A 24,599-nucleotide genomic window follows, 5' to 3' on the forward strand; every position below is an offset into this window, starting at 1 on the left:
CGTATTTAAATTGGACTGGCGCTCAATATCGGCAAGATAAGTATCGAGTATTTCTGTGGGCCTCAAGCTGATTTATCGAAATGCTCTGCTGCGAAAGAACCGTTGGAAAGCCATTGTCTGCAAAAAAAAAAAAAAGAAGTTCAATTTATGTTTCTTGTTTGTCGTCGTTTAAAAGTTTAAATTTTTTAATATGCGCTTTCCGGATGGGGTAATGCCGTAAAACAATTAATGTAGATCAATGCCAAGAAAACAAAAATAATTTGCTCTTACAGGCCAAGTGTCATATTTGCAAGCGTATTTTCTGCTGCGGTAAATGTCGCGAAAAGCATCAATTTGACATCCACGCCATTGCTGTAAGACAACCCACGCCGAAGCAATCAGCCATGGAGGAAAATGGCCACCATGATGCGGAAACTAGTACCGTTACTATTTATGTGTTCTGTCCCATCTGTGAGCAGAAACCTTTGACTCTGCGCAAAGAAATGTATCCCGAGCTGTTGGCGCATATTGAAAGCGCACATTTACCGTTACGTTGTCGCAAGTGCCAGCGGCGCTACATAAAGATAGATGATCTCAGCGAGTTCAGCAGGTGTGCGGATTTGGCACAGAACTGCAGCTCGACCAGCTGCGATACAGATGCCTCAAAGGTCACAGTCAAGAAGGCATCCACTATGGCCACGCAGACATCGCCCATACATGACAGCCAATCCAAGCAGCTGCAGCAGCCACTACAACATTCCCAATTGTCACCCATATCCATGTTTAATATGCGCTGGAAAGCCAAAAGTCGACTTGCGCAGGAGGGCGAATTCATTAGCGACAGCGTTTCCTCCATACGTAATTTGTCCTCCGATAGTGATAACACGTCCATGCAGCGTCGCAGCATTGGCCAGCTAACATCATCCACAGCCATAGCGGCCAAGGTAATACGCTCCACCTCCACGCCGCTGCAGGTTTACTCGATGTTTGCCAAGCCCAAAGAGATTGTGACATTTAACGCCTCCACTGCCGGCGGTGGACACTTGTCCAGCATCTATCATAGCGGTACAGTGTTGGAAGCGGACTTAAACCCTCCAGCCACTAATGTCATCATCACTAACCAGCAGCAGCAGCAGTATCATCATCATCATCATCAACAGCAGCAGCAGCCGCGCGTTTGGAAGGTTGGCGCACGTAATAAAATGAGCGCTGTTACGCCACTGCGTCAGGCTATATCCAAGAGCATTAAGAAGGCTTTTGTGGAGCATGGTGTGGAGATTGCAGCTGCGCAGGAGAATAAGCGGAAAATGCGTCTGGATCTGAGCGACTCCAGCTCCTTTGATGCTAGCTCAGCGCTGGATCTGCGCTTGTCGCCCGTTGTGCGACGTACCCAAAGCGAAATTATCAATTCTAAGCAAGAGAGCTATCAGGTTTTGCTCTCAGCCCAGAAGTTAACCACAGAGTCCATTATTATAACACGCCGCTCGTTGCCTTCCGCCAGCGAGGGTGCAAGCTCTACCAGCACCGTTTACAATTCATGTGAGAGTGTGAAGATTATCTCATCAGCCTCCTCATCCAGCACTGAGCTCAGCACCAATCTGCAACTGGACTACGGCATACCACCTATTACGCCCATAACACGCATACCAGGTGCTGTTATTAGCAAAAAACTCATCAAGTTCGAGACTCCGCAGAAAGATGATACTCAAGCCAGTCAATTAAATGAGTCCAGTGTGGAGGAAAAAGACATTTTTTACACACCCATCCATGACAGTCCCAATAAGCAGGAGAAGCGCAGGGAAAAAATTGTGCCGCGCCAGCTGAGTGGTGAGTTCTCACCGGCTAAAAAGCAGATCCGCCTTCTCGAGCCACCACAGGGACCACGGGCGCGACCACCATTGCGTGTATGCCACAACCATAAGTCATTTAGTAGCTGCGTGCAGGACCTGGACGAGGATGAAGTATTTCTTATTGACTCCCATGACGATAAACAGCGTGTCGATGCCGTAGCTCAGCCAGCGCCGGTTGGTGGACGACTCTGGTCATTGATGTCCTCTGTCATGGGCCTGTCTGGTGCGCGTAAAGCTGATCCAGAAAATAAGAACAGTCGCAGTGGAGCAACGGGCGGTCCCAAGTCCCTTATAAGACGTTGTGCCTCAATTGCGGGTTCATTGGTGCGCACTAAGCACGATCAGGACAAGGATGAAATGCAAAGCTTAAAGCGCAAGCGCACACAGACGCTGGATAATCAATACTATAGCTCAATGTCGCCTGCCAGATCCACAGCCTCAAAGCGTTTACGCATACAGGGTAGAAAGCCAGTTGAGCGAATGCGGAACACCTAATTTATTTAATATTGTGTCGCATGGTATAATTTATAACAATATTTGATTTAATATATGATTTGCTAATAATATTCGGATCCTATAATCTTACAAATAAGCGAACCAAAGGATGAGAAAATAATAATAATTTAGCATTCCTAATATTGTATGTTTTTAGCACAACAATTCTATAACAATAAAATTAAGATTTATAAAAATCAGCGATCCTTAACAAGTCTATGTCTACTAACGATAACTACTCGATAATCGATAGCAATGGTCATGAGCAGCACTAGTTTCAAATTGTGGCGGCATGTACGTTCATATGCACTTGTTCGTAGCCAACTGAATACTTTTGCTTTTGGCGCGAATACACAATATTTGCGTTAAATATAAATATAGTATATAAATGCTGTGACTCTCAAGTTAAACTTGCAGTTAAAGCTTAAGATGCAGACAGCCAAGCGTGTGCTATCACCCAGCAAGGCTGACAATGTACTTACCACACATAAAAAGTTGAAAACACAGCTGAGTGTCGAGCCGGCAGAGCAGGAGAACCTTGCGCTGCTGCTGGACGATGATGATGACTTCGATCTGAGCGCGTTGGATGCAGCTGTAAATGCACAAAAATTAGATTTAAGCTGCTGGCAGCGTTGCATAGTGCAACTAGTGGAACGCAAACCAAAGACTTACGATTTAGTGCTGGAGCTGTGCAGCGAACGGGGCGCCCATGAGCAGGATACTGCAGCAGTGGCTAAAGCGGCATGTCAACTGCAAGCGCCATGGAATCAAACGCCTTTGAATGTTGGAGATCTTATATCGGTGCAGGCGCAATGGGATGCTACGCTGAATTGCTATGTAGTGAACAAGGATCATGGCTACTGCATAATACATCCAGACATGCTTATTTCCAGCACTGCGGTGACCGGTTCACTCTTCTGCCGGCGCAAGGCTGTGCTGCAAAGTCGCTTTCGTGGCATTGATAGCACCAACGCAGTGGTAAGCAAGCTGATCCGGCTCTACAGACTACAATACATGCTTTGTTTTCCAGATGCTCATAGGCACATTGGTGCATGAGCTGCTGCAGACGGTGCTGTCGGAGCGGCTGCGCACGCAGGCGCAAGTTGAAACTGCATTGCAGCAGATGCTGCAGAGCGCCTCGCTGGCTCAGATGCTCTACGCTGGCCAGCTGAGCCACAGCGAGATTGAGCTGCAGCTGCATAACTTTGTAGAGCCCATTGTTAGCTTTGTGGCGCAGTATGTGGAGGGCAAACTGCCGGCATCGCTGCCCAAAGAGATGTACAGAGGTCGCATTGAGCAGATAGAGGACATTGAGGAGAATCTGTGGGTGCCGCAGCTGGGACTGAAGGGTAAGGTGGATGTGTCAGTGCGGCTGCGTCAACAAAAGCAGCCCGTGCCGCTGGAGCTGAAGACAGGACGCGCTAGCTTCTCCATGGAGCACAAGGGCCAGCTGCTGCTCTATCAGCTAATGCACTCGGTGCTGGGCCGCGAAACGCGCAGCGGCCTGCTGCTCTATCTGAAGGAAGGCATACTGCGTGAAGTGCGCGACGGACGCAATGAGCAGCGTGATCTTATATTGCTGCGCAACGATCTGGTGTACTATTTGACGCGCGAGGTGCAGCTGCCGGCGCTAAAGCAGCAGTCGCTGCTGCTGCCCGAGCAGCCAGGCAAGCTGCTGCAGCCGTTTCAGCTGCCGGAGCCGATTTCACATCACAGCGCTTGCAATAACTGCGCCTACAATACGCTCTGCTGCAGCTTTGCCAGCACGGATGCAGCGCTGGAGTTGAGCAGCAGCCATCCGCTGCAGCGTCTGATGCCGCAGCTGCTGCAGCAGCTGACGCAGGCGGATCAGGAGTACGTGCTGCATTGGTGTGGCCTGCTGGCCTTGGAGGAGCAGCATGGAAATCAATCGCCGCAGCTGCGCGCAATCTGGACTGAGTCAGCCGAGCAGCGACAGCAGCAGGGACGCGCTATCTGCGACTTGCAGCTGCCCGCTGAGCACAAGACGCGCTGCATCGATGGACGCTACGCGCACAAGCTGCAGCTGTCGGCAGCGGCTGCGTCTGCTGCTGTGAATCTAACACTAAGTGGCGTAAGTAGTTTAGTTTAGCAATTAAAAGTTGTTTATATTTAATGAGTTCACTTACCAGTTCGAGTTGGGCGAGTATGTCATAGTTAGCTCGGAGAAACGACTGGCTATAGCCGCAGGCTACATTACCGAACTGAGTGCGCGCCAGCTCTGCCTGCAGCTGGAGCGTGATCTGGGCCAGCGTTATGCGCAGCAGCGCTTCATAGTGGACAAGCACGAGTCGCAGACCTTTGCCAGCTTCAATTATACCAATCTGGCGCTGCTGCTGGCGGACACGCCAGACGCTGCGCGCCTGCGCTCCATTGTCGTGGCACGTGAGCCGCCCACGCAGAGCAAAGTGCTGCCACAGCTGGTGCTGTCCAAGGGCGCGGCGATGCTGCGAGATCTGAACAAAGTGCAGCAGGCGGCGACGCTGCGCGCACTGACGACCAACTCGCATCTGCTGATCAAGGGTCTGCCCGGCACTGGCAAGACGCAGACACTGGTGGCCATAGTGCGTCTGCTGCATCTGCTCGGACGCAGCGTGCTCATCACAGCGCAAACTCACTCCGCCGTGGACAACTTGCTGCTGCGTCTGCTGCCCCACAAGCTGCCCATGCTGCGTCTGGGCAGCAGTGCGCGCATTCATCCGCAGCTGCTGGAGATTAGCGAGGCGCAGCTGACTGCGCAGTGCGTGAGCGTGGAGCAGCTGACGGCGGCGCTGCATGCGCCCAGCATTGTGGGCACCACCTGCCTGGGTGCTGGCCATGCGCTGTTCCAGCATCGTCGCTTCGACTATTGCATTGTGGACGAGGCCACCCAAGTGCTGCAGCCGACGGTGCTGCGTGCGCTGAGCCACTGCGAGCGCTTCATACTCGTCGGTGATCCCGAGCAGCTGCCGCCTGTGCTGCGCAGCCATCAGGCGCGTCAGCGTGGTGCAGATGAAACGCTCTTCCAGCGCCTCGACTGCGCCGCTGCCACTGCAGTCCTCACTCTGCAGTATCGCATGAATCGCAGCATTGCGCGTCTGGCCAATCAGCTGACCTATGGGGGCGCACTGCGCTGCGCCAATGAGCAAGTGGAGCAGGCCAAGCTGCAGCTGGAGCTGCCTGCGCTGTCGCATGCCAGTCGCTGGGTGCTGCGCGCCTTGCAGCCGCATCTGGATCAGTCGGCGCTGCTGCTGGACACGGGCGACTGCGCGCAACGCTGTGCGGACTTTGCCAACGGCTCCTCCGAGCTGAACAGCACCAGCGCCAGCATTGAGCAGCACTTTGGCGAGTCCGACGCCGCTACCGCTACCGCTAACGCTACCGTGCGCTCCGGCAAGCGACGCGTGCCCAAGTACAGCAACTACTGCGAGGCAGCCATTGTGCTGCAGCTGCTGCGTTCGCTGCTGGCCGCGGGCTACGATGGCGCACGCATTGGCGTCATTGCGCCCTATCGTGCCCAGGTGGAGCTGCTGCGCAAGCTCTGCAAGGAGCTGCAAGGCGTGGAGTTCAACACCGTGGATCAGTATCAGGGACGTGACAAGAACATCATCATCTACAGCTGCACCAAGACGGGCAGCAGCAGCTCTGATATGGAGCGCCTGCGCGAGGCCGAGATCCTGGAGGATCAGCGTCGTCTCACTGTCGCCATTACGCGTGCCAAGCACAAGCTGCTCCTACTCGGCGATGCCGCCTGCCTGCAGCGCTACACGCCCTTCCGACGCCTCCTCGAGCATCTGCCCGAGCACTGCCGCCTGCAGCTCCAAGACGATCGCATGCAGTTCAACTGGCACACGCTGCTCGAGCAGCTGCAACTGGCGCTCAATTCGAATCTGTAATTTAATTATTAATTGTTAATTGTTGCTGCATGTGCGTTTTTTATGTTAATTACATTTTGCTACAGATATAATTACAAATAATTGTGCAAGTTTTTTTTTACATAAATCAATTTTCTAAAATATTATTAAATAAGAAGAATATTATTAAGCATACTGTCAATTGTTAGCAATAATTATTAATAACAATTTATACATTTGAATTTTAAGAACTCATTACTTTTTTTTTGTATAAATTAAGATATATAAAATGCATTGGAGCAACAATATGCAAAGATGCAAAGATATAGATTAGCAACAATTTAATTATTATTTAATAGTTTTGTTACTTGAGTTAATAACTAAGCGCTAGCTGTATTAATAAAAGCGAAAATAAAAACTGTTGCTATAACTGAAATAAAATCTGCGTGTTTCTTGAACTTCTAGGCAACTTTTTTGTTACAGGATTGATTTGCTATTTAACTCAGTTATGTAGTTAACAGTTATCAAATGCAAGTTTGTTTGGGCTGCAGACAGTAACAAATATGAAGACAAAAGCCGCAGCCCGCGAAGTGCGTGTGCTGGGAAATATTTGAAATTCATTTCGCCAAAGCCAAGCCACTTGGCAGCTCCGCTGGCATTTCGATGACAGCATTTAATGGTTATTATGTAAACCTATTTTTTTTCTTTCTTTCCGTTTGCTTGCCGTCCACATTATTCGTTGTCAGTATGTCGTTGGTTTGGTCAGCGTAAAAAACTCATAAAAATCAAAGCTCAGTCACAACAAAGGTCAACCACATGCCGCTGAGTTGTTGTCCACAAATATCCAATATCGATATTGAGCCCAACCAAGCACAGCCTCGCCCTGAAACGATATTGAATTGAATTTCTCTCAGCCACACGCAGGTGTGTGTGTGTGCGGATCTTAAGCCTATTAAGCAGTTAGCTAAACATTAAAATCAACAACCAACAACAACAACAACAGCTGTTGCAATTGGCGCGGTTATAAAACATTCAAACAACAGATGAACCGCCATCAATACAAAACACTTCAAACACCTTATGGGCACAGGTGTGTGTGTGTGTGTGTGTATTTTAGAAATAAAGCTATGCATGTATGTGTGGAGTTGAAGTTGCATAACCTTGGCAATTAATAATTCGAATTAATAATTCCATATCAGAACGCTTATTAAATCAAAAACAAGCTGCATAAATTTAAAAATCAATAAAAACTTAATTTTGAATCAATTAATTGCAAAATAAACAAATATAAATAAATATTGCATATAAAGTAAAAGAAATCATAAGTAAATATTTCAATGATAATAATTATTTTGTTGTCAACCAGTAATTGAAAATTATGCCATAGTTAGCGTTGCCTAAATAAAAATAAAAACCACAAGTTGTTGCCTGATTGAATATGTGGCTAGTATTTAATTAGTAAATGCTTTGTTGATAGCCCAACGCATGCAGTTGAAAGTAAAAGTAACGTTTGGCTTGCACAAATATTTAAACATTAATTATAACAGTCAACAGGTCAACACACGCAAGTGCATTAAACAATTGAATCTCTTAGATTTTCGAAATTTAAATGCACATCGATAAGAGGGTCGTCCTGTGAGTGTGGCAAGCTACAACTTTTTAAAATGCGGCAGGATACGGTCAAGTTATGGCTATTTTAATGCAGATGCATTGAAGATATTGAACTGTGAGTGTGGTTGCAATTCATTTGAATTTGAATTTTCAAAATTAAATCGCCAAAAAATACAAAAACAATTGTTTTTAAAATAAAAAATTGAACAAATTGCTTGGGGCAAAAGTTAGCCAGGACGCGAGCAGTGGTTCGAAACCAGGCCAGTGTCCTCAAAAAGTGGTTTGCGTCCTGTCTGAATTTCGGTCCCATGTTATTTTTGGTGAAAAATCGAAAATTTTCAAATTTGAATGCAGATCGATAGGGGGTTGTCCTGTGATTCCGGGGAGCGAAAAAATTTTGGAAAGGCGACCCCATCCTGCCGAGATATGGCCATTTTTCTCTAGAACATTAACTGTAATTGTAACAGCGCGCTGTTAGCTGAACTCTCTGTTAGCTAACATTAACAGAGCCAGCTTGACTGCTTTGCGGGCTGCGCAAGTGCAGAAACTGCTTTGTTGTTGTTGCTGCTGCGTCCGTCTTGGTGGCTTTGGCTACGCATTTTGGCCAAAAGCGAATTTAGTACAACGGCAACTCTTGAACGGTACTGTTGGCTGTTGCGGCTAAAGTATATACATTATATTATTTATTTTATATTTTTTTTTACTGACAACTTGTGCGCACAATTCAATACAAATTGAGACAACAATTTTTTATTTTTGTTAATTTTTTTTGTGCCGCGTGTGCAACTGATAAAAACACAAAAAAAAAAAAATGTGAACAACAGTGAAAACTAAAAGAAAAACTTACAAAAAAAAGAAAAACTAAATGCGCAGACGTGTGTAACAGTTTTTACTTTCGGTCTGCCTGCTTTGAATTGTTGTTGTTGTTGTTGTTTTTGTTATTGTTGCTGCGAGTTTTTTAGAGCAGAAATTGAGGCAGTTCTCTGGGCGCAGGCGCCAAAGATTTTGTTGCATAAAGTAAATGTTTGTGCAGCAGCCATAACAGCAGCAACAGCAACAGCAGCAGCAGCAGCGGCAGCAGCAACATTTGTTGAATTTTGTTTTGCTCTTTACTTTTTCGCTTTAAAGATTAAATTGTATTTAGCTGGCGTTAACGCCAAATACGAATGAAAATCAAAGCTATACTATATACAAAGTATATATAAAATTGCAAGCAAAGCGCAACAGTAGCCGTCGCCGTCGTCGTCGTCGTAGTTGTTTTAATAGAAGTGGCAGCAGCAGCAGCATCTGAACTGCAACAACAACAAGTGGAAACAACAAGTAACCCATAAAAGCCGCCAAAATGCTTCCGGTAAGTTGCTACAACTCGATGCCACTAAATGCGAAATATCGTTATTTTTGTTTTACACTTGCAATTAGCTCAAAACCCAAAGCTTGCCACACATTGTAGCAGCAGCAGCAGCAGCAGCAGCAGTTGTTGTTTCCTGGTTAGCATTTAGTTAATAAATTGCAACGACTTTAAAGCCTTGAAGATGCGTTAAGCGAAAGTTGTCCTTAGCCAGCGTCAAGGGCAGTTCCAGCTGCGCGGCTCTCAAGGAAGTCAACGCCGCCGCTTGACAGATTCATCTGTCCGTTGTAGGCGACATAGTCGTAGATCTTCGATAAAAAACAGACACACGAAAAAATAAGCAAATACCTGTTTAGCAAAAAACAAAAGCAGTCAGCGAAAAAAAATGTTCTACAACAGGTTTGCTTTAGTCATCTTCAGTTAGAGCCACAAATTTGCATATGAAGCTTATAAAAAAAAAACACGTTGATTTCATTTTCATTTTGCATTAATTGCAAGTAGTTCTTGCTGGTTTTACTTTCAATTTGAGCCGAACGCGAGTTCTCTAAACTCGAACACGAATTATTACTTTCAGTTTTGCATTTCATAAGCACTTAAGCACTTTTTAAATTATTCGCAAAACGAAGTCGCATATTTACTTTCAATTTAAATGGAAATTATAAAATTAATCCAATCCAATTCTTGAATTTGAATAGCTTAATCAAATATTAATTTTGTTTGTGCAAACAGCAAAGAATGCAATTAACAAATTACTCGAAATTCAAGCTTGACTGCAAATTCGTATCTGTTCTATTTGATTTGCTTTAGTTCGTAATCGAATTTTATACAAATTTTGATTCTATACAAACATTTAATTTTTAATTTTAATTTGGTTTCAATTCGAAACACATTTGCTCTAATTTGATATTAATTTGAAACGCTGCGGCGCGGTTCTTAATTTATGCGAAATTCGTACTTCAATTCGGAATTCATTTCACATTTCGATGAACAACCGTTATTGCTCACATCTGCATACACTTATGTATGTTATAATAGCTTACATAATGCCTAAACTTTTGCCTTTTGCCAATCAATGTGTATTTATGCATTAACACCTATCGAGAAAAAAATAAACTTTCAAACACGAATCTCCAAAAAACTAAATAATTGTGTGAATAAACAAAAGATGCAAAGCCATAAGTCGCGCTCGATCGAACAGTTGGCATTGCATATGAAATTGCAAACTATCAATGGAAGTTGGGTGAGCGGGGGGAAGGGAAAATCACTTTTACTGCAGTTACACATCGGCACAACCGGATGTTATCGTATCGAATCCGTAGTATGCGATGCTCTATTCATGATCCGTGTTGACAATTTTTTTTCACTCTTATGCTAATTTAGCGTATTTTTACAAAACTTGTTTCTTTTATTAAACAAATATATATGTTTTATATAAGTTTACATTTTATGGTATAAACTTTTGTGTGTTGGGGGGTCTCTTTGTGCGTAACAGACACACACACACAAATACACGCAAGTTTTTACTACTAAATTTGTATTTATAAGCTTGTGGTTTGGCTTGGGCGGGGGCGAAACAAGTTGCGAGTCGCTTGAGGCTTCAGCTTCAGCTTCAGCTTGAGCATTCAAATGCAGGCAGGTTACGTCAGCTAACTAATTAACGTCACTGTCTGCATACCAAGCGGCTGACAGTGGCCCCAACTACTATGGCTGCCACCACTACCACTTCCACTCGTGGCATCTTCAAAATAATCATAAATAAATAATATTACAAACTGCAAGCGGAAGTTGAGCGAGTGAGGCTTGAGCATTTGGGCAACGGCAACGGCAACGGCAACGTCACGCCCTTGAAATGAGCTTGGGTGCGTGTAAATTGCAAATGCAGCCAACGCGATTATAGCTGCACCCAACTCACAAACACACAGATGCAGACAATGTGCCAGTGTATAGGCCATGATGAGGCATGGCTTTCTTTTTAATACACTTTGAGCATTGCCAATGCAAAGGGTATGCAACTGAGTATGGCTGCTAACTAAGTCAGCAACAGCTTCAAGCTTAGACACAGCTTCATTTTGAATCAGAAACTGCATTTCTAGCTAAATATTTTAAAGCTTTTGAATTAAATTTAATTAAAATTTGTATAAAGTGCAATTTTAAATACTTTGTTTTTTATCTTCGACTGGTCGATCATAAAAATATTAATTCTCTTTTCTGTGGCAAACTTGTGCTGCCTTATTTTGTAGCCAAAGTGTATAAGCAAGTTGGCTGCATTCAGCTTTTGCGCGCTTCAGTCTTTAAACATTTTGGTCATTTGATTTGCTTGTGAGCGACAGAAGCGCGCAAGGGAGAAGAGGGCAGCAGCAGCAGCGGGGAGGGGAGGGTGTTTATAGTGGGGTTTCATTAAGTTACCGGTTTATACAGCAAAGCTGCATTGCCTCGAATTCCAGGCAGAAAAAGTTATTTTTTTCATTTATTTATTTATTTTTTTTTTGCTTCTTTTAGCCAACAGCATCCATTTGCGTTTGCTTTTGGGGCTGTTGCAATTGTGTCTGTCACACACACACACACACACACAGACATACACATGCACACACAGACACACATATGCATGCATGTATGCGCATTTCAACGGGTTCCATTGCAAAATAATGCGTTACGTATACGTAACATATGTAAGCCAGCAGCTGTCTTTGATGTTGCTGCACTTATATAAATATATATATATATATATATATAGCTACAAGCATGACATTTAAACGCTACTGAGCTTATAACAAAACACTGTCTATAATTTCTATATGCATAGCTACAATATATATAAACATAACTGCGAAGGTCGACTTGTTTTTTTTTTTTTTGCACGCTCTCAAAGTAAAGCAGCCGCAGTAAGAGTTATAAATTAATTTCTGTTTTATTTAAAGCAAACGAAACAAGCCAAGCCAAACTGACAGCTTGCGCACTCGCTCTAGCGGCATTTAAACTTGTTTTGAACAACAAGCGGCGCTGCTCACATGAAATTCCAGCGGCTCTTGGCCACAAGTGCCAACTGACCGAGAGACTAACTGACCCCAATTGAAACGGCTGATGAATCAATCTAAGGCAAGGACTTGCCTTTTGCACTTTCCAAAATGTAAATTAGCTCAGCTAACTGCATGCCACATTATGTGGCAGCATTAACGGCTGCCCACCACTGATCTTTGCCATCTTGATGGTCAAACCTTTGATTGCCACTTGAACCTGAAAATATATTCACTGCCAAGTCATGCTCTTGCCGGATGCGTTGCGCATCAAAAAAAAGAAGCAGCAACAAATATAAAAAAAAAAATGAAAGTAAAAAACACAGAAGTGCAGCTCAAACTGTAGCAACTGCATATAGACAATTGATAATGCTTGCATAACTGTTAAGTTTTAGTTCCTTTTGTATGGGCAACACACACACACACACACACACACACATGACATGACATAAGTCGCCGTCGCATTATAAATAACTCTCTATATAGCAGCTAACTAACTAAACTAATTTGCCACAATTACCAACAAGCTAATGATAATGATTCGCCCAAAAATTAATGAAAAAATAATGAAACATGTTTGCTTAGGAGAGACTTCGACTCTTCGCCTCGGCGTCTGTCTTGTAGGTTGTCTCGTTTTTCAACTTTCGATTTCACTTTATGTGATGTACAAAACGTTCAAAGCATACAGCATTGATAGCTTTTAATACTTTTAATGACAGGCGCTAAAATCAAAAACAAAGCAACAGCCACAGCCGCAGCCGCAGCCGCAGCATTAAATGAAACCTTCGTCATTGGGGTTTTTAACATTTTTCTTTTTTTTTTTTTGCACCTTTAGCTAGTTCTATTAAATGTTATGTTAGTTTTTAAGTTATTTTTCCTTTTTTTTTTCGTTGACTTTCACTGGCGCAATCGGTCAACAACTGAAACTGTAAATTAAGTTTTCATTTGCTGTTGTGTCCACTTGTCGCCTCAGCTGATAATTCAATGACTGATCTTTTGATGCTGCGCTACGGCCCGGCCCGGCCCCGTTATAATGCACAGCTTGACTTTCTAACTGTCAAAAGACAGCAAAGAGCATTTGACATTCGATTGCTCAAATTGCACTCTCATTAAATATAAATTGTTAAATCGAAATTTATGCGCTTGGCTATTTTTATTTATTTGCAAACTTCAGTTTATTTTTATATTGAAGCATTTGAAATATATTAAATTGTTTACGCATTAGCTGAGCGTGGCACGACAATAAAAGATTAAATTTAAATTGTTAAATTAAACAAGTTGTGTGGTTCAGCTAAAGTAACGAGAGCTTTAGCAATCGAATTTGGTGTGACTTTCACTCAGATTTTGGTTCATAACCACTAAAGAGCCAGCAGATAAATTGAAATTGCTATTTTGGCATTTACAGCTCAGATCATTTAAAAGACGATTTGAGAGAGGGAGAGAGAGAGAGAGAGAGAGAGAAGATATGTCATTGAAATTGCTGCGACATGTGTCAGCTTTAGCTTCAGTTTCAGTTTCAGCTTCAGCTTCAGCATTTGCTTTGATTTTGTTGTGGTTTGCATATTTGCATAAATCAGTGAGCTTAGAGCTTGGCTTATACCTTTGACATTTAACGTGCGTTCAAGTATGTATCGAATTCAAATTTAGATACGGAAATCTTTGCGTCATTAGTACTGGCTTACAAAAACAAAAAAAAGATATATTCATTTATAAAGCGCGTGCATATCAGAAAATCAAACAAAAGTAGTTTGCTGCAATATAAAGAGCTCAATGCTAAACAAAATAAAAAAAACAATTCCCATGAAATTGCAGCCAATGAATTGACATTGAACTGTTGTATTTGATTGGCTTTGCTCTTGAGCTGCGGCAGAATTTTATACAATTTGAATTGCAACTTTCATTTGGCTGCTGATCAAAGGATTAGCAGTTGCAAATGAGTTGAGCTGCAGTTGGGAAACAAGCTAAGCTCGTTAAATGGCAGCAGCAGGTGATTTCACAAGCGCCGCCGTCTAGAGAGTCTCCATGCGTTAATTGGGAAAGCAGTCAGTCAGTGGAGTCAGTGGAGTTGTTGCCACAGCAGGAGTCGAGCTTAGGCTCGAGTTGATGTCGATGTTGCCGTTGCCGTTGCCGTGTTTGGTGCGACTGCTTACATTTAGCTGGCGTTGACCCAATGCAAAGCCAAAAGCTGTAAACTCGTTCTATCAGCAAGGCGTATGCGCAATATTAAGCATACGCTGTGTATGTTTATAGATGCGCTGCTGCCTGCACATCCGGCGAACAACTTTCGCTTTTTTTCTTTCTTGCGACTTGCACTGTCACACACGCCAAACGGCGATTAAGAAAGCCGATAAGCCAAATAGAAGTCATAAACCCAAGTCCAATGACTTGGCAATTAAAGCTGCAAAAATTTCACTTAGTCTATGACTAACATAGTCAGTCGTTCGGGCTGGCTGCCTGCCACACGCTGGCGATTAATATTCATAGTTGCTTAATTGAAAGCGCCTTGGCATGCTTCGAAAGGTTCACACCATAATTTACGTACAAATGTCTTGTCTCCAGTTTGTTGTCCACACACACACACACACACAATGGCACAACAGACTGTGGACAATAAATTTTCACACGGCCTACATTCTGGCCCCAATGTGCTTAAAGAAATGCAGCTGGCGGCCGTTTGACATTTTGGTTGTGGCCGCAGCAGCAGGAACAGGCCACACCTCGAACCAGCAACTTTCAGGCAAACTTAGAATGTCTTCCAGTCAAATGCCAAGCGCTCATTGTTGTCTGCACTTCACTTTTAAACAATTAAGAGCAATGTAAATAAGCCAACTGACTCACCCAGGTCCATTCCATCCCATTCCATCTGATACAAAGTGCTTATCCCTGGCGTATGCGCAACTTGAGCAGACATTGATCTTTCTTCTTTTGGGCCGTTGACATTGCCCCGCCTGCGTGCGTGTTCCCAGCCGCGCTAACTTTAAGTTACGTGACATGACGCGCGGTATTTTTGTATTTTTGTAGCTCTCCTCTCTCTCTCTCTCTCTCTCTGACTTCAAGTACGTGCGCTAAGCGGCAACTATATGTTGCTGCCCCCAGCAGCAGCAGCAGCAGCAGCAGCAACGCCTTTGAATTTTAAAATTTAAGCACTTCAAACTCAACAGAGCTGCTGAGTAATGCGACAACTAACGCTGCATTAACTCCCAGGTAAACAGTACGCGCACTAGTTCATTTAATGCTGCAAAGAAATAAATTTAGTATATTAGTTAATAATTTATTTGCTTGTTTTAATATACAATAAACAAACATAAGCTATACTTATGTTAGCTATATAAATAAAATATATGAAAAAGCTTAAATATATATATAATGTTAAGCAATTGTCAACATTAATTCTATTTCAAAGCTGAGCTGAATTGTTTTCGAGCTGGCGCAATGATTAAAATTAAATATAATTGAAAAATAGTTGCGGTTTTTATGCGAGATTATTTCAATTGTTCTTAAGAATTTGAGTTGAATATATAATATTTATTTTGTTGGCAAATAATCAACAGTTGAACGTGAATAATTTTTTAATTGTAAAAATAATATAATTGATTAGTTATGGTATTTGAAATTTAATAGCGTCATGTTTACAATTAATTAATTGTTACATAAATAAATAAATAAAACAAAAAGAACAAAAAATAAAGTTCTAGTCGTAATTGCTGCTAATTAAATTAATGCCGAATTAAATTGTTTTTATTATGCCCCCAACTAGTGCAAAGCTAGAAAAATGCTCAATAATTAACTACACATTGTATAGAGAGGTGGCGGGACGGGGCGTTGGAGTCTATTTGGTATGCATGTGTGTGTTTTGGGCTGGCTTAGCAGCGAGTTTATATACAAAATGCCTCGTAGCCGTCGTTAACAAAGCGTTTCGTGCTCTCGATATTTAACTTTTCTTTCATAGATTCAGTTACATGCTGAAGGTTATGCTTGGGCAGCAGCCAGAGCCGCAACAATCTCCCACTTTGGGGGCAATTGTCTTTTCTCATGGCTTGCAAAATGTTTCGCAAACAGTTGCAGGGCAAACTGGCAACTGGCAGCAACTGGCAACAAATTGCAATTACAAAGCGCTAGGCGCAATTAAAAAAATATCATTTAGCCCCAAGCAACAGACAGACAGACAGACAGACAAATGTTAAATGCACAAATTTGTCAACTTGCGTAGCAATCAATGCACAAAAGCAAACAAATTGTTAACATTTTCTTGTTTTGCCTGCTTTTTTGCACAATTTTGAAGTCACAAAACTCAACAACTGTCCATATTGTAGATGTTGTTGCCAACGATGTTGCTGCAGCTTTGGCTCGCATGCAATTGCAAATTGTTTTTGTCAGCAGCAGCAGCAGCAGCAGCAGCAGCAACTATGAAGAAATCTTAAGCTATGCACGTGTTGCATTGCCCAACATGTTAATAGTTTATAGTCATCTCTACTTTAACTATTTATTGCTGCTGCTGCTGCTGCTGCTGTTGTTGGCTCAATGAACTCGCCGCAGCAGCAACAATGTTTGAAATCTGCCACTGGGTAAATATGTCATTAGAGACTCTCTACTTAGCCAGGCCAGCACGCTTTTGGCCTGCTTTTGGCACTGAGTACGCCACAAATGCCGGATATGGTTACGGTTTTATGCTTAACGGTTTTGGTTGCCACTTACGCTGCTTCAAAGTAGAAAGAAGTGGAAGTGGCTGTAGCTGTGGGGTGGGGTGGGGTGAGGGGCGCTGCGTGTTTGGCCTATTGATGTATGTTCGACGCTTTATTGGGCGCACGCTCAACTATTTGCGCGCTTAGACCAAACATATGAATGGGCCCAAAGTGCTGCCAATTTAATGCATGTCAGGGCTTAAAGATTGCGTAAACACAAAATATTTGAATCTAATTGTAAGCAGCTTAACAACAGGCAAATTATAATTAAATGTTGTTAGTAATAAACAAATATTGCGCAATTTATTAAATTTGTTAAACTAAGTTTGACCGCAAACTTAAATTAACATGAGATATTTACATAATAAGCTACAAGTATATAAATATTTTATATTTTAGCATCTAGCTAATTATGAAGCATCTATAATTGTATAAAATATTTTAAAGAATATATAGCATAAGCTATAATTAAATATATTATTTTGATTTAAGTAGCAGCAATATTTTAAAATTTATTGCATCTAACATAGAGCGCGCGATGATTAAATAATTAAATTAAAATTTATGCTATGCTTAAATAATTTTGTTTGAAATGTTTGCATGCATAATTAAATAAATTTGCGAAAATATTTGAAAGCGTATTGAACACACAAATAAATATAAATATATTTTTTAATATATTTATATGTACTCAAATCAATATTTGGCTGTTGTTTGAATTTAAAAATTAAGCTTAAGCTGTTAGATTATAAAAAATATGTGCATAGTTAGCTCTGATTAATTAGCTTTGAGACAACAACATCGATTAAAACCAACAACAACAACAACAGCGCATACCAAAGCTATGAATTTTAACGCTTAATAATATTATGTGTGTGTATTTTTTTTTCCTTAAAATAAACGCGACTGCGATGAATGAATATATATTCCATACATATGTGCCAGGGCAGGTTTCAGGCTTACACACACACACACACACACACACACACACACTTATTGACATGCAATCATAGTCGTCGTCGTCGTCGTCGTCTGCGGGTTACAAGTTTTTGTTATTACTGTTTGGTTATGTAATTTGTTGTTTTTGTATTTTTGTATTTTTCGTTGAACGAAATCCGCATATAAAAGCTGTGCGAGCGAGACAGCAATAGAGCAATGTCTTTTGGCTTATATTGTTACCAAACTGTGGCATTTTTACATTGCTTGTTGTGTTTTATGATACTGAAGCCGCAGCCGCAGCCGCAATCGAAGTCGAAGAGGCTTCGATTTATTGCTTATAAATGCAACTTGGGGCACAATTGTTAAATAAATACCCCTACCCTACCATTGGCTGCTGTTATGCAATCTGCACTAAGCAACAGACAAAATATATAATTAGTGTTATTGGAGCACAGGAACAACCGTAGCCCTATTTATAGTTAGTTGTTCGCATAACAAGCAATCTACATAAGAAGGCAGCAGCAGCAGCATCATCATCATCAACATATGAAAAAGAGCAGGGGGAAGGGCAGGGAACGGGGTGCGGCGTTGTTGATACGATTAAGTTTGGGAATTAGCATATGAGTTGCCTCAAGGGGTTATGTAAGCTTTTTATGAACTTCACTTCAGAGCTGCCTTTTTCATGCGAATTTCTTGTTCGTTGCCATTGAATTGAGTTTTTTTTGTATAATTTTGAATAGATTTTATTTACATATTTTTTATTGGCGTTGCTCTTGCATTGATGTCAATGTGTCAATGTTGAGTCTCGCTCGACTTCCGTGTTTTGATTTTTAGGCCTATTAATTGGCTTTGATTTTTGGAGTGAAAGCTTCAAACTAAACTTTATATAAAATCAAATAAAATAATTAAATTTGTTTATGCAACAAAATATAAACAAAATGTAGTGCAGCTAAACAATTAAAGAGCAAATTCCAAATATAAATAATGCTTCATTCTTTGTTTTGTGCTTATTATAATTATTTTTGTTGTTCACTTAGCTTCGAAGCAAAATAAATAATTAATAACTAAATCTAAACAAGTTCTAATCACTCTTCTCTCTCTCTCTCTCTCTCTCTCTCTCTCTCTCTTTAGTTGCGGCGTGGAGCAGCCTGGCAATCTCTGCTTTTGCTCTGTGCGCTCGCCTATTGCATAAATGGTAAGTTAATTATTAATAATCAGCGATAAGTCGATTTGATTGCTCTCAATTTGAATTTGAATGCAGTGGCGCAAGGAGATGGTCGAGTGGTTTGCTATTATACGAACTGGAGTGTTTACAGGCCCGGCACGGCCAAGTTCAATCCACAGAATATAAATCCGTATCTATGTACACATTTGGTTTACGCCTTTGGCGGATTTACCAAGGACAATCAGATGAAGCCCTTTGACAAATATCAGGATATAGAGCAGGGTAAGTCATTGATTGAACTCTAAGCTAAGCTAAGCTATATATATGCATTATATTTGCTTAGGCGGCTATGCCAAGTTCACGGGCCTGAAGACCTACAACAAGCAGCTGAAGACAATGATTGCCATTGGTGGCTGGAACGAGGCCAGCTCGCGATTCTCGCCACTTGTCGCCAGCTCCGACAGACGCCAGCAGTTCATTAAGAACATATTGAAATTCTTGAGGCAAAACCATTTTGACGGCATCGATCTCGACTGGGAGTACCCGGCGCATCGTGAGGGCGGCAAGTCCAGAGATCGGGATAACTATGCGCAGTTTGTTCAAGAGCTGCGCGCCGAGTTCGAGCGCGAGGCGGAGAAAACTGGACGCGCTCGTTTGCTGCTCACCATGGCCGTGCCCGCGGGCATTGAGTACATTGACAAGGGCTACGACATTCCTAAGCTGAACAAATACTTGGATTGGTTCAATTTGTTGACCTACGATTTTCACTCATCCCACGAGCCGAGCGTCAATCATCATGCGCCGCTTTATTCGCTCGAGGAGGACTCCGAGTACAACTATGATGCCGAGTTGAATATTGTGAGTCATAAACATTTACTGGATGAACAATTGAGCACACGATAAATCAATTAAGATAGTTGTTCATTTGAAGTAAAGATTTAAGTTCAAAAATCTTCAGTCCATGAACATTGAATTTTGTAATATTAATATTAATATTATTAATTTATTGCTGTTGTAGGATTACTCCATCAAATACTATCTGAAGGCTGGCGCAGATCGCGACAAGCTCGTCTTGGGTATACCCACCTATGGTCGTTCCTATACGCTGATCAATGAAGAGAGCACCGAGCTGGGCGCACCGTCCGAGGGGCCAGGCGAGCAGGGTGATGCCACCAGAGAGAAGGGCTATCTAGCTTACTATGAGGTATGGCACACACACACACACACACACTAAAGCTTAATAAATTGAAATTGAACTCACCTTTAATTTATTTGCAGATCTGTCAAACGTTGAAGGACGATCCCGAGTGGACGGTGGTGCAGCCGAATGCGAATGTAATGGGTCCTTATGCCTATAGACGCAATCAGTGGGTGGGCTACGATGATGAGGCCATAGTGCGAAAGAAGGCGGAGTATGTGGTGGCCCACGGACTGGGCGGTATTATGTTCTGGGCTATAGACAACGACGATTTCCGTGGCAGCTGCAGCGGCAAGCCGTATCCACTGATCGAAGCAGCCAAGGAGGCAATGATAGAAGCTTTGGGGTGAGTGCGCACTGCAGACTGCAGAGAAAACTTTTAGTTAATTGCTTAATTTTTTAGACTGGGCATCAATGAAGTGGCCAAGCCAAGCGCACCACAGAAGCCTTCACGCTCTAGAACCAACAATAGCAATCGCAATCGCTTGAACTCACAGCCAGAGGCGAGCACCAGACGCAGCAGTCCAACCAGACGTCCCGCCAGCAGCAGCACCAGCACCACTAGCGCACCCACACCCAGCACCACCATACGCTTGACCGAAGCAGAGGGCTCCTCGCTTTATATAGGCGGACGCGCTTTCACCACCCCGCCACCACCTACAACACCCGATCCAGGTTCGGACTTCAAGTGCGAGGAGGAGGGTTTCTTCCAGCATCCACGCGACTGCAAGAAGTACTACTGGTGTCTGGACAGCGGTCCCTCCGGCCTGGGCATTGTGGCGCATCAGTTTACCTGCCCGTCCGGACTCTATTTCAATCCAGCAGCTGATTCCTGCGACTTTGCGCGCAATGTGCCCTGCAAGACCAAAAAGTAAGTTTTCTCTTAATATTTTGTGTATGAAAATTAATGAAAAATCATTTTTTTTTAGATCTACAACAGCTGCACCTGCCAGCAGCACCACTAGCACCACCACTACTGCACGCCCCACCAGCAGCTACAATCGTGTGACTGCTGCGCCACCAGCGCGTCCAATTTACCCACGTGTAACCACTAGCACCACCAGCACCACTACAACAACTACGACTACAACCACGCCCAGACCTGCTGAGCCCGAAAGCGTTGAGGAAAGCGACGATGAGACAATCAGCAAGACAAGCATCAACGAAGAAGATCCGCAGGTCATTAAGGAGCTCATCGATTTGATACGCAAAGTGGGCGGCGTGGAGCAGCTGGAGAAGCATTTGCTGCGCAACAAGGACGGCTCCATTACATTGAAAGAGAACTCGGCCAGCGGTGTAGCGACTACACCCTCCACCATAAGCAAATCCCTGTACGATCGCGTGCTCAATCGCCCGGGCACGTTCAGCAGCTTCACACGCAATCGTCTTAACAGTCTGAGTCTCAGTCAAGCCAGCGAAGCAGCCACCGAGTCCACAGTTCGCAGCCAGTCGTCGTCGTCGGATACGGAGAGCAGCAGCTACCAGAGCAGCAGCTTCAACTCCAACTCCAAGTACTCCTCAGTGCTGCGCGGCAACAGTCGCAAGGGTCCGCAAAATGAGGGCATCGAGAAATTGGCAGAGACCGATGGTTTCCTCAAGGAGCGCAAGCAGTATGTGACTATCAATCGCAATCGCGGCGCATCACATGCTGCAGCTGCTGATGAGGAGGAGCTAGAAGCAGAGGCGGAATCGGATGCTGAGGCAGAGCAGGCGGAGGCAACCACCAGACGCTCGTTTAGTGCAGTCACGCCCTCCTATACAAGTTTGAGACGTGCGCGTCCCAGCAATGCACCAGCAGCAGCAGCTGCAGCTGATGTCGAGTCCGAGGAGGAAGAAGAGCAGCAGCAGCATGTGGTGGAGCAGACAGCAGGCAAGCGGCAGCAGACGCAAGTCAAGTCGTATACCACACTTAGCCGCACTAGAGGACGCACCACGGAACGCGCGGACAGCAACGAGGCGGAGTCAGTTAGTTCAACAACGAATCGGTAACTAAGCCACTAATTATAACAATTATATAAATTAATTATTTACTTTTCTTAACAGCTACAAATATTTGGAACGCACGCGACCCACCAAGAGCAGTGGTGCAGCTGTTGAAGAGCAGGATGAGACCGATGAGGAGCATGAGGAGGAGTTCGAGGATGAGCCGCAACAGCAAAATGTAACGGTACAAAGAAAATATCAAACCAACAACAACAACAACAACAACAACAACACCATAACAACCACAACAACTACAACAACAAATACACGTAAATACGCGAGTGTTGGCCGCAGAAATCCAACCACAACCACAACAACACCAGAAACTACAACAACAACAGTCACCGGCACTGAGATTGTCAAGGCCAGCACCAACAGCAACAACAACAACAACAGCAGCAACAGTGATAACATTAATAACTTAACCACATCCGAACCCCTAACGAGCACCACCAATGCCCCCTCAACATCAACAATCACCACTAACGAAACCACTGAACCAATTAATAGCACTAGCAATAACCAAACACCCACACCAACAACACCTACACAAACACCCACCAATACACCAACATCCATACCCACCACTATCCAAACACCTACCACCACCACCACCACCGGCAGCATCGACTCATTTGCTCTGGTCGATAGCATCAATGATATGTTTGAGCCACAGTACACCACTCAAATGCCAGTCAATGAGCCAAGCGATGCTTTCCCCAATACCAATCTTAACGAACTAGCACAGGTTGTTGATTCAACAACAACACCAACACCAACGACTACAACAACAACTACGGCAGGAACTGGCAACAACGTTGACGATACCATTGACGCTGACGCGGACAAGCAAACGAATGAGGTAACCATAAACACAAAGACACAAACTAAATACACCAACAGCAATCGCCAACGTATACACACCAACAACAACAAGAACTACAATGCTGAAGCTGTCAACGATGCTAGTCCCACAATTGGTGTAAATATAATTAGAAATTCCTATACGGCGGGTAGAAGGCAAACACAACGAACCCAACAACAACAACAACAAGAACAACTTGAATTTACCTCAACAACAACCGAACTACCTTTGAGCAGTGTATCTAGTCCTCGACCCTTTGGTTTCCCCAGACGTCAAACACGTCCCACAATCACTAAACCACCAACCACAGTCCAAACACCCAATGATAGCGTTAACAAAACACAAAGCGATTCTAGTTCAAGCATAGTCCGAACTCGACTAGCCCAAACGGATAGGGCCAAGGTGAGTTCGTCAAATAGTCAAGATGTTGCAAATGCAACAACGACAACAACTACAACAACAACCAAAACCACAAACACAACAACAATAAGCACCAACCAAGCAAGCAATCAAAATGCAAGCGATGTAGTTAATGTAGAACTAGCTGGTAATGGTGGCAATAGCTTAAGGCATGCAGTAGTTAGTACCCCCAATTCCTCCCCTAGCACTAGCTCTAATCTAAATACTAAGTACTATAAATGGCGTTCAGCAAATTCGTTTGCTGCCCAGAATAAAGACTCGCGTAGGTTTGCTGGCAAGCAATTGACAGATAGCGACGGCGACAATCAAGCGGACCTCGAGACAGCAACAGTCAAAAGGACAACATCAAGAGCAACGGGCACAGCAACAGGAGCAGCAACAATAACAACAACTGGAACTCATTATCAAAGCATACAACGCAGCTCAAGTCGTGGAGCAGCAGCAGCAGCAGACGCTGCGCAGCACATCGAATTGCAAAGCGCAAGTTTAGTACAGGAGCAGCAGCAGCAACATGCTGCTCACTTAAGCGCTGCAGCAGCAGCAGCAGCAATTGAAGATGAAAACATTGCTGCTGAAATAATTGACGATGAGTTGCCGCTTGTGGCACGTGGCAAGACGCAGTCACCAGCTGCTGCTGTTGGCAGCGCTGACGATAGCAACACAGCAGCTGAGCGCGACTCAAATGAGTTTGAACAGCATTCAAGCAGCAGCAACAGCAGCAAAACAGCAACTGCAACTGAGTTAGAGTCTGATTTAGCAGCTGAGCTGGATGAATTGCTGGATGCAGAAGTTAGCACCACACAGCGCTCAATACAACGCAGTAGAGCAACAACAACAACAGCAGCAACAACCAGCAGCAGCACAGTAAAGTCCTCTAGACGTCGTGGCAGCAACACGCCAACAACAACCAGCAGCAGCACAGCTCAGCCAATTGTTAATAAGTCTACAAGACGTTTTGTTAATCGCGGCAGCAATACATACACAAGACCAACAACAGCAGCAGCAACAACAACAGCAGCGACTGCAACTGAAGCTAGCAGCACACGCAGACATTCTAGTAGAGCAACAACAACAGCAACTTCAACTGAAGCTAGCAGCACACGCAGACATTTTAGTAGAGCAACAACAACTGAGCAACCTGAAACAACTACAATAACAACTGAGCAGCAACTGGCTGAAGAAACAACAGCAGCAGCAGC

The 24,599-nt window shown here is 43.6% G+C and overlaps 3 protein-coding genes across 3 annotated transcripts in view; all 3 read left to right on the top strand.

Moving 5' to 3' along the window:
* Positions 1–80: 80 nt before the first annotated feature.
* LOC108605038 (mitosis initiation protein fs(1)Ya) lies at positions 81–2,338 on the top strand. The gene is made up of 2 exons (XM_017994606.1): positions 81–138; positions 235–2,338. Exons 1-2 carry the CDS (start codon positions 81–83, stop codon positions 2,322–2,324), a joined length of 2,148 nt encoding a protein of 715 aa, XP_017850095.1. The 3' UTR covers positions 2,325–2,338.
* A 415-nt stretch (positions 2,339–2,753) lies between these two features.
* Positions 2,754–6,217, top strand: LOC108605037 (DNA replication ATP-dependent helicase/nuclease DNA2). Its single transcript, XM_017994605.1, has 3 exons — positions 2,754–3,302; positions 3,355–4,416; positions 4,475–6,217. Exons 1-3 carry the CDS (start codon positions 2,754–2,756, stop codon positions 6,215–6,217), a joined length of 3,354 nt encoding a protein of 1,117 aa, XP_017850094.1.
* A 2,804-nt stretch (positions 6,218–9,021) lies between these two features.
* The window catches only part of LOC108605036 (serine-rich adhesin for platelets), a 28,601-nt gene continuing 13,023 nt past the window's right edge, over positions 9,022–24,599 (top strand). Inside the window, 10 exon segments of the mRNA XM_033294392.1 lie at positions 9,022–9,137; positions 18,901–18,964; positions 19,031–19,216; positions 19,278–19,792; positions 19,953–20,138; positions 20,213–20,478; positions 20,536–21,003; positions 21,062–22,117; positions 22,176–23,382; positions 23,992–24,561. Coding sequence (XP_033150283.1) covers positions 9,129–9,137; positions 18,901–18,964; positions 19,031–19,216; positions 19,278–19,792; positions 19,953–20,138; positions 20,213–20,478; positions 20,536–21,003; positions 21,062–22,117; positions 22,176–23,382; positions 23,992–24,561 — 4,527 coding nt within the window. The 5' untranslated portion in view covers positions 9,022–9,128.

Source organism: Drosophila busckii, chromosome X (genome assembly GCF_011750605.1).
Source record: "Drosophila busckii strain San Diego stock center, stock number 13000-0081.31 chromosome X, ASM1175060v1, whole genome shotgun sequence".
Lineage (NCBI taxonomy): Eukaryota > Metazoa > Arthropoda > Insecta > Diptera > Drosophilidae > Drosophila > Drosophila busckii.

Coding starts and splice junctions, on each gene's coding strand:
- LOC108605038 (XM_017994606.1), top strand. CDS start 81: ATGCTCTGCTGCGAAAGAACCGTTGGAAAGCCATTGTCTGCAAAAAAA. Junction 139..234: donor TGCAAAAAAAAAAAAAAGAA/GTTCAATTTATG, acceptor CAATTAATGTAG/ATCAATGCCAAGAAAACAAA.
- LOC108605037 (XM_017994605.1), top strand. CDS start 2,754: ATGCAGACAGCCAAGCGTGTGCTATCACCCAGCAAGGCTGACAATGTA. Junction 3,303..3,354: donor TTGATAGCACCAACGCAGTG/GTAAGCAAGCTG, acceptor TTTGTTTTCCAG/ATGCTCATAGGCACATTGGT. Junction 4,417..4,474: donor TGAATCTAACACTAAGTGGC/GTAAGTAGTTTA, acceptor TTCACTTACCAG/TTCGAGTTGGGCGAGTATGT.